At 43.0% G+C, this 17,041-nt stretch overlaps 1 protein-coding gene across 2 annotated transcripts in view; it reads left to right on the forward strand.

The window, feature by feature from the left end:
- tet1 (tet methylcytosine dioxygenase 1) overlaps positions 1-16,074 on the forward strand; it is a 31,752-nt gene extending 15,678 nt beyond the window's left edge. For both annotated transcript variants that reach the window (XM_061039794.1, XM_061039795.1), the window contains 10 exons: positions 5,210-7,445; positions 7,931-8,021; positions 8,552-8,645; positions 8,857-9,065; positions 9,150-9,300; positions 9,595-9,684; positions 10,508-10,645; positions 10,800-10,976; positions 11,388-11,532; positions 12,257-16,074. In XM_061039794.1, coding sequence (XP_060895777.1) covers positions 5,210-7,445; positions 7,931-8,021; positions 8,552-8,645; positions 8,857-9,065; positions 9,150-9,300; positions 9,595-9,684; positions 10,508-10,645; positions 10,800-10,976; positions 11,388-11,532; positions 12,257-13,296 — 4,371 coding nt within the window. In that variant the 3' untranslated portion in view covers positions 13,297-16,074. The remainder of the gene's footprint in view (positions 1-5,209; positions 7,446-7,930; positions 8,022-8,551; positions 8,646-8,856; positions 9,066-9,149; positions 9,301-9,594; positions 9,685-10,507; positions 10,646-10,799; positions 10,977-11,387; positions 11,533-12,256) is intronic.
- Positions 16,075-17,041: the final 967 nt, after the last annotated feature.

Raw genomic sequence — 17,041 nt, forward strand, 5'->3', positions numbered from 1 at the left:
TCTCGCTGCCCTCCTGGATTTATCTGATTGGAGTGCTATACTTGGACGCTGGTGTTGTTATTGTTTCCTACTGAGCTTTTGTTTGTGAGTGTTTGGCTTGTCTTTCCCAGGTGACAACAAAGTCAAGCAATAAAAAGGTGAGTTTCCACGGTAACAGACACCGCTCTTGTCCCCCCCCCCCCCCCCCCCCAACCCACCCCCCCCCCCGACATCTCTGTTTTGTACCGTGTGAGGAGTCCCTTTGCTTCCCCTTTTTCTCTCTTGCAGCCATATTTCTGCACCTGCTGTTTTCTGATAGCTTTGCAGAGAAGTGGAGTGCTTGTAAGCTTTGGGTCGTAACTTGTAATTTGGCAGGCTCTACTTGTTTGGCTGCCGTAGTAATGGTGTTGTTATTGTGCGGTTTGAAGAAAAGGTCTTAATGTGTACAATTTTATGGTAAATAAAGCTCCGGTTGGTGCTGTTGTACTGTTGTGTATTTTGGATTCATTACCACCTTTTCGTGTTTTGTGCTTCGACTCTGTGATATCGAGCTCAGCGCCAACAGGAAGCGCTCACTTAATGAATGAAGGAAATTCTCACGTGTTGAGAAAGAATGCACACAAACCACGACTCACACTCAGCCAGGAAGGAAACACGCTCTTTCAGGGTTTCGTTGTATTATTGCTGTGAAGTAGAAATTGAGATCCTAACGGCGTATGATTTCTGCACATGCCACAAAATGAAATGAGTTTTTTTTCATGAATTGCAAGCACACTCTTGTCTGTAGTAGTAGTCTGATTTCAGGTGTGTGTGTGTACGTGAACATGTTTTCTTGTTCATACGTTATGTTGTTGGATTATAATTAGGTACACACCTCTTTGATTCTCCCTGGAGACCCATTAGAGAGCGAGGGGGGGGGGGGGGGCTGTTAAGATTCATGTGGTGCCGGTGGTCACACTTGTGTTGCTAAGCAAAGATCTCCGAGCGTGTGTTTGTGTAAAGCACTCTCCCTTCAGCTACTACTTCAGCATGTGTTTTGTTGATTTTGAGAGCACTGACAGGCGCAGCGGTTGCCAAACGTGTTTGTCTAAGATAGAAGTAGAAAACTCTGTTTGCGTTTAGACTTTAGGAACCGTGAGGCAGACACAACAACACACACCACACAAAGACACAGACGAAACGCATCACAGATCCAGCATTCCCCCGAGACACGGTGACTTAATGAGAGCACATGACCTTGTGTGTTTTCATCCTGCATCAGGCTTTTCTATTCTCACAAGCCTGAATGTGACATAATTCAGTGTCAGCCTACACATTTGGATACACTAATAGATGCACAGGCATACACATACATAGAGACACGCGCGTGTGTGTGTGTGTGTGTGTGTGTGTGTGTGTGTGTGTGTGTGTGTGTGTGGTGCAGTGCTGGAAGCCTGCCAGTGTTGCTTTGTCATTGAAAGCAGTTATTGTGGATGACACACTGCCTTTCCCTCCTCTTTCCTCCGTGCACCTCGTCTTTTTCACGCTTTCATTTAAACGTTGCGGTGGGTCCACATGCCGTGCGGAGCGCGTAGCTCGCCCTGTTGCATTGGCAGCGTGAGTATTGCCTCAGCCTGGGATCCAGCTATCTATTACATCATCAGTGTGTTTCTAGTAGTAGTAGTAGTAGTAGTAGTAAGGCGCAGTCGTGACAGCCACGAGGAGTGCATTTGACCGGAGAGTGGCGGCAATGGATCCGAGAGGGAAGAGGACAACCCCATCAGTGGACAGGCCCGGGGATTATTTAGCTCACCCATTTTAATCATGTGTAATCTCCAGTTTTTATTCATCATGAACAGTACAGTGGTCACTGCGACCCTTTGCATTGTCAAATAAAAGGTAAACCTCCACTTCAACCAAACATTCTCCAAACAGCTCTTTATAATGTTTTAATACAAATAAACAGCTTTAGCAATGTGCCTTTAGTGCCTCTTGATACGATCACAGAAACATGAACCAGGTGTATCCATGTTGATGTATTTCCAGCTGCACTACAGAAAGAGTTAATTATAAGAAACATTTTCAGCCACTAGTGGTGAACATGGGATCCTCCAGTGGCAGCTCCACACAGTATGAACACGAGGGCTTCTATTTAGAACAGCTTGTTTAATGGATTTGCAGCGGACTGACAGCAAATAAATAATTCCAGAAGCTGTAGAAGTTGTTCCAGAGACATTGGCTAACAGCTTTGACAAATATTGCCTTTCAAATCTTTCCCTGACAACAATTTGTTGCTTGTCTTTCTGTTTCTCCAGCACTTTGTTAGTCAAAAATGAAATGCAGAAGCCTCTTGGTTGTAAAATTTACTAATCAAAAACAGCGTCTCGTTTGAGAGCCGGCCTTCAAACCAAACAGAAGTCCTCTTCGACTTCACAGAGCACAGTAACAGATCTCCTCGTGTTATCTAACAACCTGCTTTAAACCAGTGCAGCAGATTGCTCAGTATTAATCCTCTTAGGTCTGCTCGGCCCTGCTTTTTACACATTTTATTCTCCTACTTAGATTGAGACTGCTGTTTTTTTATTATCTCTGGTAGACTGCTGCATGTCTTGCTTTCAGTGCATTCTGCCTCATGAATGAGAGATCATGACTCTGCTCAGCTGCCATCACATGTGGGATGTCACAAGGCTCCATTTCTCTTTCACTTCACATGCCGCTAAGTTAAACTCACTGTTTCCACTCCATCCAGGATTTATAAGAATATGTTGAAGAGACAAAGCCCAGCTCCACTCGTGGGTTGATTATCAGGAGGGCTAAAATGATTGATTTAATTTGATTATAATTCTTATTCCTAACATGTAGCATAAGACAAAGACAAAGCAAATCATAATTACAAACAGTGTAAAGTGTAATTCAGAAAAAAATGTCGGACACTAAACTATTTAAGTGACATGTCTGAAAAGGAGTGGGAAGAAGTTTAGTGAAAAAGGAGTAGAACATAGGTATGTTTGAAAACAGTGGTGCATTCTGTATAGGGTATAGAGCGGGTCATAAATCATCAAAGGGTTAACGGTTCAGTTCCTTACAGATGTCCTTGTACAACCCACTGTTCCTTTTTTTTTTTAAAGATTTATTTTGGGGCTTTTTGCCTTTATTTGATAGGACAGTGGATAGAGCATGGAATGACATGCCAGAAAGGAGCCACAGTTTGGACTTAAACCCGGGTCACCCACTTGGAGGCCTCTAACCTCCGTACATAGGGCACGACCTAACCGCTAGGCCATCTGCGCCCCCAACCCACTGTTTGTGATAGGACATTTCATGGCTAAATGTTGCCTCATAAGTGCTCCCCCCCCCCCCCCCCCCCCCCTAAATATCAATACTGAAAGATTTTGTTATCTTTCTGACTAGTGTGACACAATTATGGAATCCTGGTTGGCTAATATCAATAAAAAAAATCCATTGCACTAAGGATATGTTTCCGGCAGTTTGGCTCACCTCATCACCACTTCACGTCACCTTTCAGTGGCATTGATGAAACAATGAGGGTAATATGAAGGGAGGATAATTAATAATATTGTAGGTGGAGAAACGGACAAATCAAAGTGCATTAATACATTAATCCTGCACTTTCACCTTTTTAAGGGCATTTAGTTTTCCTCATTTAATTAGACGTTATAATTTGTTATTATTATTTGAATGTCCTGCAATGCATCAGTTATTGCAGACTGGCTGTATTGTGACATCATAGTTATTATTATGGGCCATCGTCTCTTGAGTTACCCTGTGATTCCCATCCCTACTAGTATGTCTGTTCAGCCGAGATCCTGTGTGCTGGGAAGAAGAACAAAGTCAAACAAGCAGTGTTTTGTGTTCTGTCTGTGGGTTCATAGGAGTCTGGTTTATATTGAAGTGGCGCTGCTGCTGCTTGCTCTTGATCTGTCAGCTTTGAGTACACATCTCCTGCTGTAAACTGAATTAAACTGTGTCAGTGATGGAGTTTAATGGGTGTTTATGCCAGGTAAACACTGATAAAGAACAGAACGACAGCTGCCCTGCAGTTGTGTAGGTTCATTAGAGGGAAAATTGGATGCTTTGCACACAAACACACAAATAAACACACAGTGAACACACACACACACACACACACACACACAGCTCTTAGTAGTGCACACATATCCTCCAGCTCCTTCAACGAGTTTAAGATCCTTTTGTCAGCTGAGTCTTGGCACATGATGCAGTGTTTTTTTTTTACTTTGTCACGCTGCAACATTTCTAATCATTCTTCCACCGCTGAAGGCTTTACTTTGTGAATATGATGCGGGTTTAAATCCAAAAAGAAGAAGCAGCTCGACAATACTGCAGTTAATACACATGCACATTAATGGTGAAAATAAGAAAGAAAGCTATTTGCATTTAATGTCCCTTTGTTTCTTAGAAAATGTGAAGCAAATATGAACAGCAACATTCTGACACACTGCAGTAGCAGGAAGACATCCTCAACGCCTTTGCTTGTATTTGTTTCTAAATTAATTGATGTTTTTTGCCTTCTAATGGGTTCGTTGCTTTTGTGGTATTTGTATTGAATGTGGCTTCAGGAGGTGATCAATCGGTCAATACTGCGGACCTTTGGATGGTCGTCCACCTCTGCTTAAGGGTCAAGCAACGCTGTAGCTGCACTGACTCAGGATAAAACGCGGAGTGGGTTAATCACTTACTTTACAACACAATGGGGTTAGCATGGCAAGCCTGCGGTGTTAATAATCACATGTGCTCGCATTCACAGGAACACACCGACAGAGCCAGCACTAACACAACAAGTACATGCACATTGCTCTCTTGCCCTTAGTAACCCCTGAGTGTAGTGACGCAATAATAAACTGAGCGCGACTCCTGACTCAGTCGATGTAACCTACCTTTAAATCTGCGGCTTCAACACTCCGCTGCTCAGACAGGAATGCAGTCCTGATTGAAGTCTTAATATGCTACTTACACTGTTTAACTTTTTACGAGCTTTGTTTAGAGATAGATTTCTACACGATCTAAAGAAAGCAGATTCTTTGTTTTCGCATGCCGTTGTATTTTCCACAGACTTGAGAGTGGCTGTAGCAGATGCTCGTTCCATGCTGGGAGGCAATCTGTTGTGCTGTGTGCCGTGACTGTTTAGAACAAGCTGAATAACCGTGTTCTGCCAGAGCCTGTTGAGTCACCTCTCTCCTCTCGTTTCTCTCTCCATGTCTCTCTGTCTCAGGTGGTTCCAGAAAGTGGCCCGGTCAATGGCAAAGGCAAGGCACAGATGGATGAAACCCACACAGCAGCAGAGGAAGATGAGGGGGAGGAAGGACACATACCTCATACACAATCTCCCCACATCGCCTACTCGCAAACCTACAACCTGGCCTCGGACCACGGCGGGCGGCCAGCACTTGTTAAAAGAGAGCCGGGGCTCGAGCTGACCGGCAATGCACGACTCCAACATGTACGCTCTTCTGTGACTTTTCAGAACGGTTCTACTGAGAACCCGACTAAACCTAACGGTGCTAACATGACCACAGGGTCACATTGTCAACTGATATCTACATTAAAAAGGACTACAAGTGCGTCCGAGCATCAAAGGACTATAATAGCTGCGATCCCTAAAGAAAGCTCTGAAAGTGGACTCAAGATGCCTCACGATGACGCGGCAGTTCCTCTGAAGAAGATCAAAGTGGAGGAGCCCTGGATGTGGATCAGTGAACAGGCCACCTCTAAGCTAAGTGATGACGAAGAGGTCTGCGTGGACCCGCTGTCCACGCTGGCGACGGTGGTGTGTCTGTCTGTCACAGAGAGAAAGGGGCTGGAAGAGAAACTTTTCAGCTCACGTTCTTCCATTCTTCGCTCCATCAAAACAGAGCGGCAAGATTTGCACTTCATCAAGAAGGAGCCACAGGACTTACAGAATGACTTGAGACAGAAAAGCACTCCTGTTAGCCTGCAAAGGACTCCCCAGGCTATTAAAAGTGAACCTCCCCCAAGTGTCTTGCTGCCAAGCGTGCAGTCTCTGGCAGAGAAGAGAAATCTTAGTTTTGAACAAGCTATTGCTATTGAGGCCTTGACTCAATTGGCAGCTATTCCTCAAAGCACCCAAGGGTCCATTAAAGCTGAAAATAAGTGTGAACATCCCATCTCTACTTCAACCTCCAATACAAATACATCCCTGCAAGAAGCTAAACCCACAGCAGCTATCTGCTACAACAAAGTCTCTGTCATCAGCTCTCCAATACATCAGACGTCAGTCATACGCCCTCCTGTGGCCAGACAAGGAAATGTCATCCAGTGCTCTAAGGGGTCCGGCTCTAGCACCAGGCTGTCTCTGCAGGATCTCCTAGATGCCAGCTCAGATGGCGACAAAATGACGAGCACGGGCAGGAAAGAGAATGGCTTTGGTTCTTGTGTCTTCAAATCAGAAAGCTGCTATAAAGATCACAGTGACGCGAAGTTCAGAAAAGATCATAATCGGTTGTTTGGGGGCGACAAAGAAAGGGTTGTCAGCAAAGGAGGGAGAAACAGAGATGAGGAGGAGGTGGCAGCCCAGCTGGCAGACCTGGCCTTCATCATCCAGGCTCGACACAGCCTACAGTCGGAGAACAACCCTCCAAAAGGAACACCGGTGTCGGCCATTAAGTACAACTACAACTCACAGCAATCCCCGAGTCAGAAAAAGACCCCAATGAAGAAAACAAAAACCACACCTTCCAAGCCTAGAAAGAAGAAGATTAATGATGAAGGAATCAATGGCAGAACCCCCCTCTCAAAGCGCATGCATAATGGAGAGACACCAAGTAAGAGCAGAGGCCAGAAGATTCTCCCTCAGGGGCAATCAGGCCTTCATCATAAGAGGAACCTGTTTCTGCCCCAGGCTCAAATTGACCTGAAGAGATACCTGGCTGAGGCTGAGGAGGAGAGGAGGCAAATCATCCATCACAGTAATGCACACAATACAGCCTTCGCAGGGCTGCAGACTCAGAACTACAGCACTCTCACACGGATCCACCACACCCCTGGTCAAGTAAACCAGCCATGGTCCCTCTCAAATGGACCGCTCCATCAACACAATCCATGCAATGGTAATGCTGCAGGAGCGGTGCCAGAGTATGGCAGGCATTTGTTATCTCAGGTTGCGCAGCACAGTGCGGATCCTTACACCAGCCCAGCAAATACCACTCTCTTTAGCCCCCCTAATGGGCACCATGGCCTGGCTAATGGCTTCTCAGGGGCTACAAGGTCCCCACCTCCCAGCCAACAGGGCTACTACAAGCTGGAGAGGTCAGGACCCGTCACTGTGCTGTCCACAGCTACTGATGGAGACTCTGCGGAGTCGACTCCGATCAAGAACAATGTCAACAGCTTTCTGGAGTCTCCTATGAGTTTTCTGGATACCCCGACCAAGAACCTGCTCAATACACCTTCCAAAAAACTGGCTGATCTTCCTTCCTGTCAATGCATGGGTGAGTTGGTGCTACCTCAGATCAACTGCAAATCAGATACTTTGTGACTAAATCCCGCTGCAGTTCTTTGACCTCAAACTAACTTAACTCTCATTTTCTGTTTCTCTCTGGCACACACACACACACACACACACACACACACACCCACACCCACAAGCTGTGTCCTAATTCAGGGGGCAATTCATGCAAAATGAGGCCAGATTTCTCTGCCACATTTGGAGGAGGCTTTGCGATACTTTGTGGAGCCTTGTCGACCTGTTTTAATGCTATCAGTCTTTTAATGTGGACTTAGAAAAAAGGATGGCCCCTACATTTTTGATCCAGCTATATTTGCAGTGTACACCACATTAATATGAATCTCACCTCGAGCTTCAATCAGAGGAATCACATCTGTAGCTTTATTATTGACAATGTCTCTTGACAAGGCAACAGTGCAAAGTTACGTCGCAAAGATGTTCAAAAGATCTTGTTCTTTCTCCCCACAGACCAAATCATTGAAAAGGAGGAAGGCCCTTACTATACTCACCTTGGGGCAGGACCTAGTGTTGCTGCAGTGAGGGAGTTGATGGAGAACAGGTAGAGTAACTGCTACAGCTGTGTTTACACTGTCTTCATGCGGCTGTCTTTACTGCCAAACATGCTGAGAGTCTACTCGGTGGAGGAATGGGGTGGGTTCACAGCGAAAGAGTCTGTCATTAAAAAGGAAGCATTGCTGAGCTAGCTCAACATTTTCAAGCCCCCCTGACTGAGCTACACACATGTACACACAACCCAGCACAACTCACACAGCATGTTGAAACAGGAAACCCCTAGAGCTGAAGCGAGGGGCCCGTAAACCAAGATGACAACCTGTTAAAACAACCTGAGGTCCATCAGGGTCCATCTGAAAGCCACACTTAACTGATAAAAATGGTTTTGTTATTAGAAGATTTATGTATTTATTCTCTGCCTTTCGTTTTGCATACTTGTACGTGCTTGTGTATTGATAGTTGCCCTTTAGGTTTAACTCTCTGCTGTGATGTTGTCTAAATGTGTTGTCAGCTGTATGTGCACATGTGTCTTTAACATAATCTTATAGTTTCTTTTATGTGCGTTGTGTGTCACAGGTATGGTACCAAAGGGAATGCAGTACGGGTGGAAGTTGTTGTTTACACTGGGAAGGAAGGAAAGAGCTCCCAGGGCTGTCCGATAGCTAAATGGGTATGTGGATGTTTGTGTGTTTGAAATTTGTAAACAAAACCAAAAGATGATCTATTTCCAAACAGAAAAATGTGTTAAAGTTGTAATGTTTCGTCTGGCAATAAAACAATGATCAGTTCTAAAAGCATCAAAGTTGCCTGTTTTTTTCTGTATGTTTTTCTGTTGCAGTGCTGTCTGTCATAATATGATTGTTTTCACTATCGTCTGGCAGGTGATCCGGCGTGGCAGTGAAGAGGAGAAGCTGCTGTGTTTGGTCCGCCAGAGGCCCGGTCACTACTGTGACACGGCCGTGTTGGTGATACTCATCCTGGCCTGGGAGGGAATCCCTCGGCCAGTAGCAGACCACCTCTACAAGGAGCTCACAGGAAGTCTCTTTAAACATGGCTCCCCCACCAGCCGCCGCTGTGCCCTCAATGAAGAGTGAGTTCCTCTTCCCTTTTCTTTGCAGCGACATTCCTTCATCCCAGCCTTGTTTGGTTTCTTAATGTTCCTATTACTCTGCAGTCGTACGTGTGCCTGCCAGGGTTTGCACCCTGACACCTGCGGAGCATCGTTTTCCTTCGGCTGTTCCTGGAGTATGTACTTCAATGGCTGTAAGTTTGCCCGCAGTAAAGTGCCACGCAAGTTCCGCCTGCTTGGAGACTACCCGGAGGAGGTGAGGGAGTTTTCCAATTTAAAAATCAGAGAGGGAAACAATCATAACAATCTCTTCTATTAGTTTCTCCTGATGTAATGGTGATGTAAGGGTTTTTTTCTGTTCTGTTGCTTCTCTGTGTTTTATCTGAAATGTGCAATTGTAGTTGATCTTATCTGCCAAACGTCTGCCCTCTGCTGGTATACGATGAATTGAAATATCACTCCTGTAGGGAGGACAGTTTAAACAGAGAACGCTTGTTACATTGTCCACCCTGACTCAAACAGAAACTCATAAATCTGTCTGTTTCTTAAGGAGGGGAAATTAGAAAGCAACCTTCAGAATCTCGCCACTGACCTCGCACCACTTTACAAGAGACTGGCTCCTCAAGCCTTCCAAAACCAGGTATGTAACATTTTAACACTGAACCAGCAACGTCATATGATTAAAATTTTTAATCGCACAATCTCAATAGTTAATCGTAATGAATCGCATGTTTGAAATGCCATTATTTTGCATTCAAAGATAAAAAAATGTTAAGCTTTTATTTTGGATTATTGTACTGTCTGAAGTTGAGAATACTTTCTTCTGTTTGAATTCAAACCTCCTTTTATTTTGACATAAAGTAAGGACCTTCTGATAGAGGTCAAAGGTTACGACATTGACCGTACCACAGAAAAAGGGCCTCGAAGGAACGGTAAAAAAGTGAAATGTTTGATGTCATAAGGTGCATATCACTTTTGACTCTTCAGAGGTGTTTTTTTAAAGTGAAATGAGACATTCAAAGATGCAGATGTGTCGTTCTTTTCTATCACTGTGACTACAGGGAGACACTGCAGAGGCTTATCCAAAGAAGGGGCAACATAGCATGAGATTAATCATGATAATTAATTTCAAACATTAATTAATTGTGATTGACTAGTTAATACTGACAGCTTTAATATTAGCTGTAAAATGTACTGCTAAAACACTAATTATTTTGCTCTTTAACGCTTTAACGCTAGCATTAGTAGAATCTCAGTAGAATCTATTTTTAAAAGTCTCACATCAGATTGGATCAAGGACGTTTTCCCAGTTTGATGTAGTTCATATAGAACCAAGACACTTGGAACAGCCTCAGTGTACATTTTAGACTGTCTTTTTTTTAAAGAACCTTAAAAAACATTTTACCATATTGACAATGACATGACAAAACTGATTCGATGTCTTGTCCTCCTACCTCTCATAGGTGGAGAACGAGGCGGCAGGAGGAGACTGCCGGCTGGGCAGGAGGGAAGGTCGACCTTTTTCTGGGGTCACAGCCTGTGTGGATTTCTGTGCTCACGCTCACAAGGACACTCAGAACATGAATAACGGCAGCACTGTGGTAAGCATGCTATCTACTCCTTCTACACTCCATATGTTTAATCAAGCCCCAACTTGAGTGTAACTTCATTGATCCTAGTTTAGGTTCATTCTCTTGAGGCATTGATTGGATATCGGCTGCTTGACAACACGCCTTTTGTTTTGAATCTTTTCAGGTATGCACTTTAACCAAGGAAGATAACCGTGCCGTGAGAAACATACCAGAGGATGAGCAGCTCCATGTTTTGCCACTTTACCGGATCTCTGACAGGGATGAGTTCGGTCAGTTTGAGGGCCAGGTGGCCAAGATGAGAAGTGGAGCTCTGCAGGTTCTGTCTTCCTTTCCTCGAGAGGTAAGTGATCATGAAAATAGCTGAATGATTGCTTTATTATTATACTCTATCACAAGTGGTACTTTATTATAAACCACTTGTTATTAAATTGTATTTTGTGTCTAAATGCAATGACAGTGCATGGAGTTACTCAGTGGTTTGGGACCACTGCTGCAAAAATAAAAACGGATAATTTGGCTTCACCGGTGGCTTAGTGTTTAGCGTGTGCACACCATGTAAAGAGGTCCTCGAGATCTGGCTGCCTGGGTTCGAATCCCACCTGTGACTCCTTTCCTACAAGTCATTCCCCACTCTCGCCCTCTCTTTCTGACTCTATCGACTGTCCTCTGTCTAATAAAGGTATAAAAAGCTCAAACAATACTTCTTTAAAAAAAAGTACAATGTTGAAATAGGGGACGTTCTTTTTTTCAGGTGCGTCTTCTGGCTGAGCCAGTGAAATCAGCCCGCAAGTTGAGACAAGAGGCTCGTCAGAAGGCTCAAGCAGAAAAACTGGAGAAAAAGCTGGGCCTGACTCCTCTGACACCCGGGAAGGTGAAGAGTGAAACCCCCAACAAAGGTATCTAATCGAAGACTCTGGCATGTTACCAATCAAAACAGAGCTGTGCACACCTCTGTTTATCCGTGAATCGTTATTATCAGCACTTATTTGTTTAGTCATTTTTAGAGTGGACAGCCGATTATGGAAACCTTTAACTTCTGGTTCATTTGGTCTCAGTTAACGTGCATACTCCGCTCTCACATGGTAAGATGGCTCACGGACAACCTGAGCAAGAGCAGACTGTCTCCTGTACTTTGGAAAGCTTAATGAATAACGAGCCAAAATGTCCATCTCTTCCTCTGGGCGCTTTTTTGTTGTACGAATCTGCTGTACCTACATGAAGATTCTTCTAGAGCGCTGCTAGAAAGAAGTCCGTGGTGACATATCAAGAAAGTCTCTATTATTTGTAGTGTTTCAATACAGACACAGTGTGTAATTGAAAGTTTTCCCAGGCACCATGGCTTCTTAAGAACTCAAATCTACCGACATTAAAAAGAGCTGATGTTTTCTTTTTATGAAACCAGTTATTGTTAACTTTAGTTCTTTAATAACAGTCAGAATGAACTGACTTACTGCTATTGAAGTGAACATGTTTTTTAACCAATTAATGGGAGTCAATTTATTGATTCACTGTGCCCACCTCTGAATAGAAATGATCCAGTCATATTACTATGATAGTGTAAATGTGTTTTTGATACGACATTTATTTGTACACATGTGCATCTTTCTCCATCCAAAACAGAGCCACAGGGCTTCTACAGCTCTTACAGAGTACCACCCAGACCAGTCAGCGTTGGAAGGTACCTACCAGAGAGGAACCAACCCAGCACTTACAACCAGAGCACCAGCAGCTACCCCCCTCTGGATGCAGGGGTCAGCCCACAGAAGGAGGTCATCTCCCCCAACCACCATGTCCCGTTTGGACAGAATGGTGCAGCTCTTTATTATAAGACAGTGAGTGATGCCGTGAATGGATATCGTCCATCGACTGGTGAGCACAGTGTTCTGTCAGAACGTATACCTCTTCATAACGCCCTTAGTGACTTCCCGCGTACTTTTAAAACCGAACCCAACGAGGAGCAGTGCTCTCCTCTGCACAGACCCTCCCCCAGTGGGAGTGCTCCTTCTCCCTCCTCCTTCTCCCCAAGACCTACCTCTGAGGGCCTCTTCAGCAGGCTCAATGGACTCCACGGGGCTGGCGGAGATGTCAGGCCAGAGGTCAGGGGCCATGGCCTCCATCAGCTCCCGTCTCTCCCTCTTTCCCAGCAGACTCTCCCACTCGAACCAGAGGAAGTCAAGCAGGAGGAGGTGTGGTCAGACAGCGAGCACAACTTCCTGGACCACAATATTGGTGGGGTCGCGGTGGCACCATCACACGGCTCCATCTTAATAGAGTGTGCCAGGCGAGAGCTCCACGCCACCACCCCCATCCTCCGCCCAAACCGCAGCCACCCCACCCGCATCTCCCTGGTCTTCTACCAGCACAAATCCTTAAATGAACCAGGTCACGGCATGGCCATGTGGGACGCCAAAATGGCAAAGCGCGAACGAGACCGGGAGGAGGAGGCGGAGAGGTTAAGGATGGAGGACAGCCCAATGAATAACGGCAACGGAGTCGGAGGTGTGGATCCGGAGAAGGAAACGGGGGAGGAGGCAGAGGAGGAAAAGAAGATGATGAATGTCCCAACACGTCAAGCATGGACTCGAACGAGGGACGGCGTCATCACTGTGTCCCCCTATGCTCTCACCCAAGTGACGGGTCCCTACAACCGCTGGACTTAGTCACCATGTTTTACTCACACAAACACACACACACACACACAGAGAAAACTCCTACACCCTGTGCTTCTGCCTTACCTCAATCCACTTCAATCTGCTACTCTCATTTTTACGTTGTTTTTATTGTGCTTTTCTAATATCGGTTTGTTTCACTTTGTCCTTCTTTGTCTCTGACTTCGGAGTGATGAGGAAGACCAAAGTTTGTTGGCTTTTTTTAACTGTGAGTTTGGGTGTTTTTATTGTAAAGAGATGGTGCTTTGAAGCATTTTAAAGATGTTTTAAAACTGGTTTTATATACATGATTGAGAACAAAAAAGATGTGATTATTTATTCTGATCAGAACGATTTCTATTTAATTCCTGGTGTAAGCCTGTTTACTGCAAGATTTCTATGATACCCTTCATTATGTGTTGACGCTCAGATTTATGTTGTACAATAGGATTATGCTCTTTATTTTTCAGCCAATAGTTCTCTTTTCATGAGAGTCTCTTTTCTTATCGGCTCTTTTCATTGGTGCCATTCTCACTGTAACCTTCGTTAAGCAAACTCATCCCATCACATAATGTCAAAACCAAGACTCATATTGTACATATATTTACTACAGATTGTCACATGTAGCATTGTGCTTTTCCTTCTGCTGCCTCTGGCGTCTGTGGGCAGGTGTTGGAAGAGATGTACTTTATTTTGGTTTGTTGTTTTTCTTTGTTTTTCTCTCCATCTGGATTGTTTGTCTGTGATTCACAGCTGCGTGTGGCATATTAAAAAAGCACTTTTTTGTTTTTCTAAACTTAACTTGAAAAAGGTCCCAATACATAGGCCTGATATGTATGTACAGATAGAGATATATATGACAGCTAAGCATGAACCCGGTTTTATATTTACAGTATTTCTCTATTATTGGATTTTTATTCTTTTGATTGATACATATCTCGTGAAATTTAGTATAATAGGATTGTGAAATGCTGCAACAATGAAGTGCTTATCACTGTTGGCACTTAACTAATATTCACCTTCTGGAAAAGAAATTCAAAAGTCTTTAGCTGTTTTCACTCATGCACTCCTGAAAATGTCTCAAAAATGTCAGGAGAGCCTGCTCCGGAAATCTTCCTGAGGTGCTTGTTCACACAATTGTTTTCGCAGCGTGACGTTTTCCCTGTCTGATGGGGGAAGGAGGGGTCTGAGGAGGCAAGACATGACAGAAAAATGACAATTGGGAAATCCATGATGGCAAGTCAGACACAATAATGACAGTTTTTTTTTTTGCCAGTCATCAAACGAGTGGAAAAGAACAAACTGGTGAGCTAAAAAAGTGTGAAGCAGCTTCATTGCTTGCACAATGATCACACCGGTCTTGTCATATAAATGCCATAACCCCCTCCTGCTCGCTTGCAGTGACTTTTCCTGAATATTTCCTGCTGTGTTCACACTACTTAAAGCGGAAATCTTGTTATGGTGCTGGTAGGAAAAAGTCCGGGTAAAGTTTGAGTTCACACATGCAGCTCATCTCCAAAATGTCAGATAAATGTTCAGGTGTTTTGTGCATGTTTGAAAACACTATTTCATGAGGCACTAGTGTGATTGTTTCACCAACTTACTGTACATTCAAATGGTGCTAAATATACCTCTGTTTTTAAAGAAGTCACAAAGTGTCTAAAATGTCAACACGATTTTGCCAGTTTTTTTAATGTTAATATTCTAAAATACAAAACTGTTTTAGCCGACGCAAACTCTTCAAACTCTTTCTTCCTTTCTGCTTTATTTTCTGTTTAGTTTTGAAAACCACTTTAACACCACATCACAGTCAGACAATTTACCTATGAGACGATTTCAGGGTGCTTAACCCTTGTGAAGAATTTGTTTACAGATCACTTTCTTACAGGGTCTGAATAAGGAGGTTCAAATCCTGGTTAGTCAGGATTTTTTATTTTTCTTATAACCATGACACAGAAGCTGTTCTTTTTAGAAATCTGTCATTTCATCACAAACTCTTTCACATTAACACTGGTGCTGGAGAAACATTTTGGTCTCTACAGACTTTGACCTTTGGTGCTAACAGATCAAGATGTCAGAGTTCATTGACCTATAACCTTACACTGAGCGGTGCTTGCATGGTGCTTTTAATGGTGATTAAAAACTCTGCACACTGGTCTGTTATGTGGTTTAAAAAAAAGGGGAAGTTCTATTGTTTCTCTGGATGATAACTGGCTGATAACAGGCTGAGAGGTGTTTGTTTCCCACCATCTATCGAGATGTTTAAGTGCAGGTCAAAAGCAAATGATTGCAGATTTCCATCACAAATAATTCAAAAGTCTTCCACGTGTAACCACATGCTCCAACTATTCTGAAACACACACAAAATATAATGAATGTAAACCTTTTTTAAATAAGCCGATTTAGATAAGAACATTTTTGAACATGGTAGAGTTACATTAGTAAATGTTTCTATTGATTTCATGTGGGCGACGCTCTCAGTCCACTCTGAAAGTCTTTGTATCAATGAGGAACTAACAACGAGCACCAGCATTAAAAAATATGAAAAAAAAAAAAACTTTTATGAGTAGAAAAGCTGTAAATACATATGTGAACCATATTGTTTTTACTGTACTGTTAATGGTGTTTAGACAATGGATGACTTTGCTTATTTTGAAACTAAATTACTGTATGTTGCTGAAAGTATATCCAGTTTAGACTTGAGAAGAGACTCAATTTAGCATTCCTTTAATGGATGGCTGATCTCTTTCGGGATTGTGAAATAAAGTCATATTTATATTTTGGACCTTACCACGATTTCCTGTGTTCTCATTTGTTGCGTATGCCTGTGTGGGTGTGTGTACACATGTAACAGAAGAAGAACTGTGTTGTTTAGTTTAGGTATGTGTCCGAGCTCTCGTCATATTTTTTGTTTAAATAGAAACATGGCTGAAACCAAGCGTGACACTTTATGGCCTTTATTCAGTTCAAGAAAGCCAAATAGGCTTTCACTTTGTTTTCTCTCTTAGTTACCCAAACTAACATACTGGATGACTTACTGCTGAGGAATGTGAGTCACTTTGTCCTCCTGATGTGCGGGCATGAATCATTACTTTATTTTGGGAGTTTTGTGTCGACAGCTGATAGGATGATGTCACTGAGGTTGAGATCATCTAATACGGACTCAGTGAGTAACTCAAGTGTTCAGGTATTAAGTTAAATTTGAAGGTTTAAGAAGGTTTAAAACCATCACCACACAACTAAAAATATACTGAGCTCCTGGATAACTGAGAGCCTACACAGACTTAGAGAAAAATTAGTAATTATGCTGAGCTTAGTTGTTCTAAAATATAATCAGCAGAGTTCAGCATGGCTATTTTTAAATCTTACAACTATTTCAAGTGATAATAAATGAAAAATGTTTGCAAAATCAACTATATTTACATAGATTCATTGCAGACTCTGTTGTTATGTTGACTCCATGGAAATCAAAGGGATCATTTCAGTGTTATAGTGACTCAGTCTGTGATGATAAAAGTACAAAGATATTTAATGTAGAAAGTTTACTGTAATGGTGTAGAAAAGTCAAAGACACAAAATCAACAAAAATATAATAAATCACACTCATTAATTGGTGTGATTTAAGAATAATAAAAATGACGTAGATACTGTCTTGATTTAATGTAGGCCTCTTGTTAAAGGGCTTTCTTTATCTATTTAGCTTAGTTTGTATACAGCTGGCATGCATGTGAATTTAACCTATTGAGATATATTATAA

The sequence above is a fragment of the Labrus mixtus genome, chromosome 6, assembly GCF_963584025.1.
Source record: "Labrus mixtus chromosome 6, fLabMix1.1, whole genome shotgun sequence".
In the NCBI taxonomy this organism is placed as follows: Eukaryota; Metazoa; Chordata; class Actinopteri; order Labriformes; family Labridae; genus Labrus; species Labrus mixtus.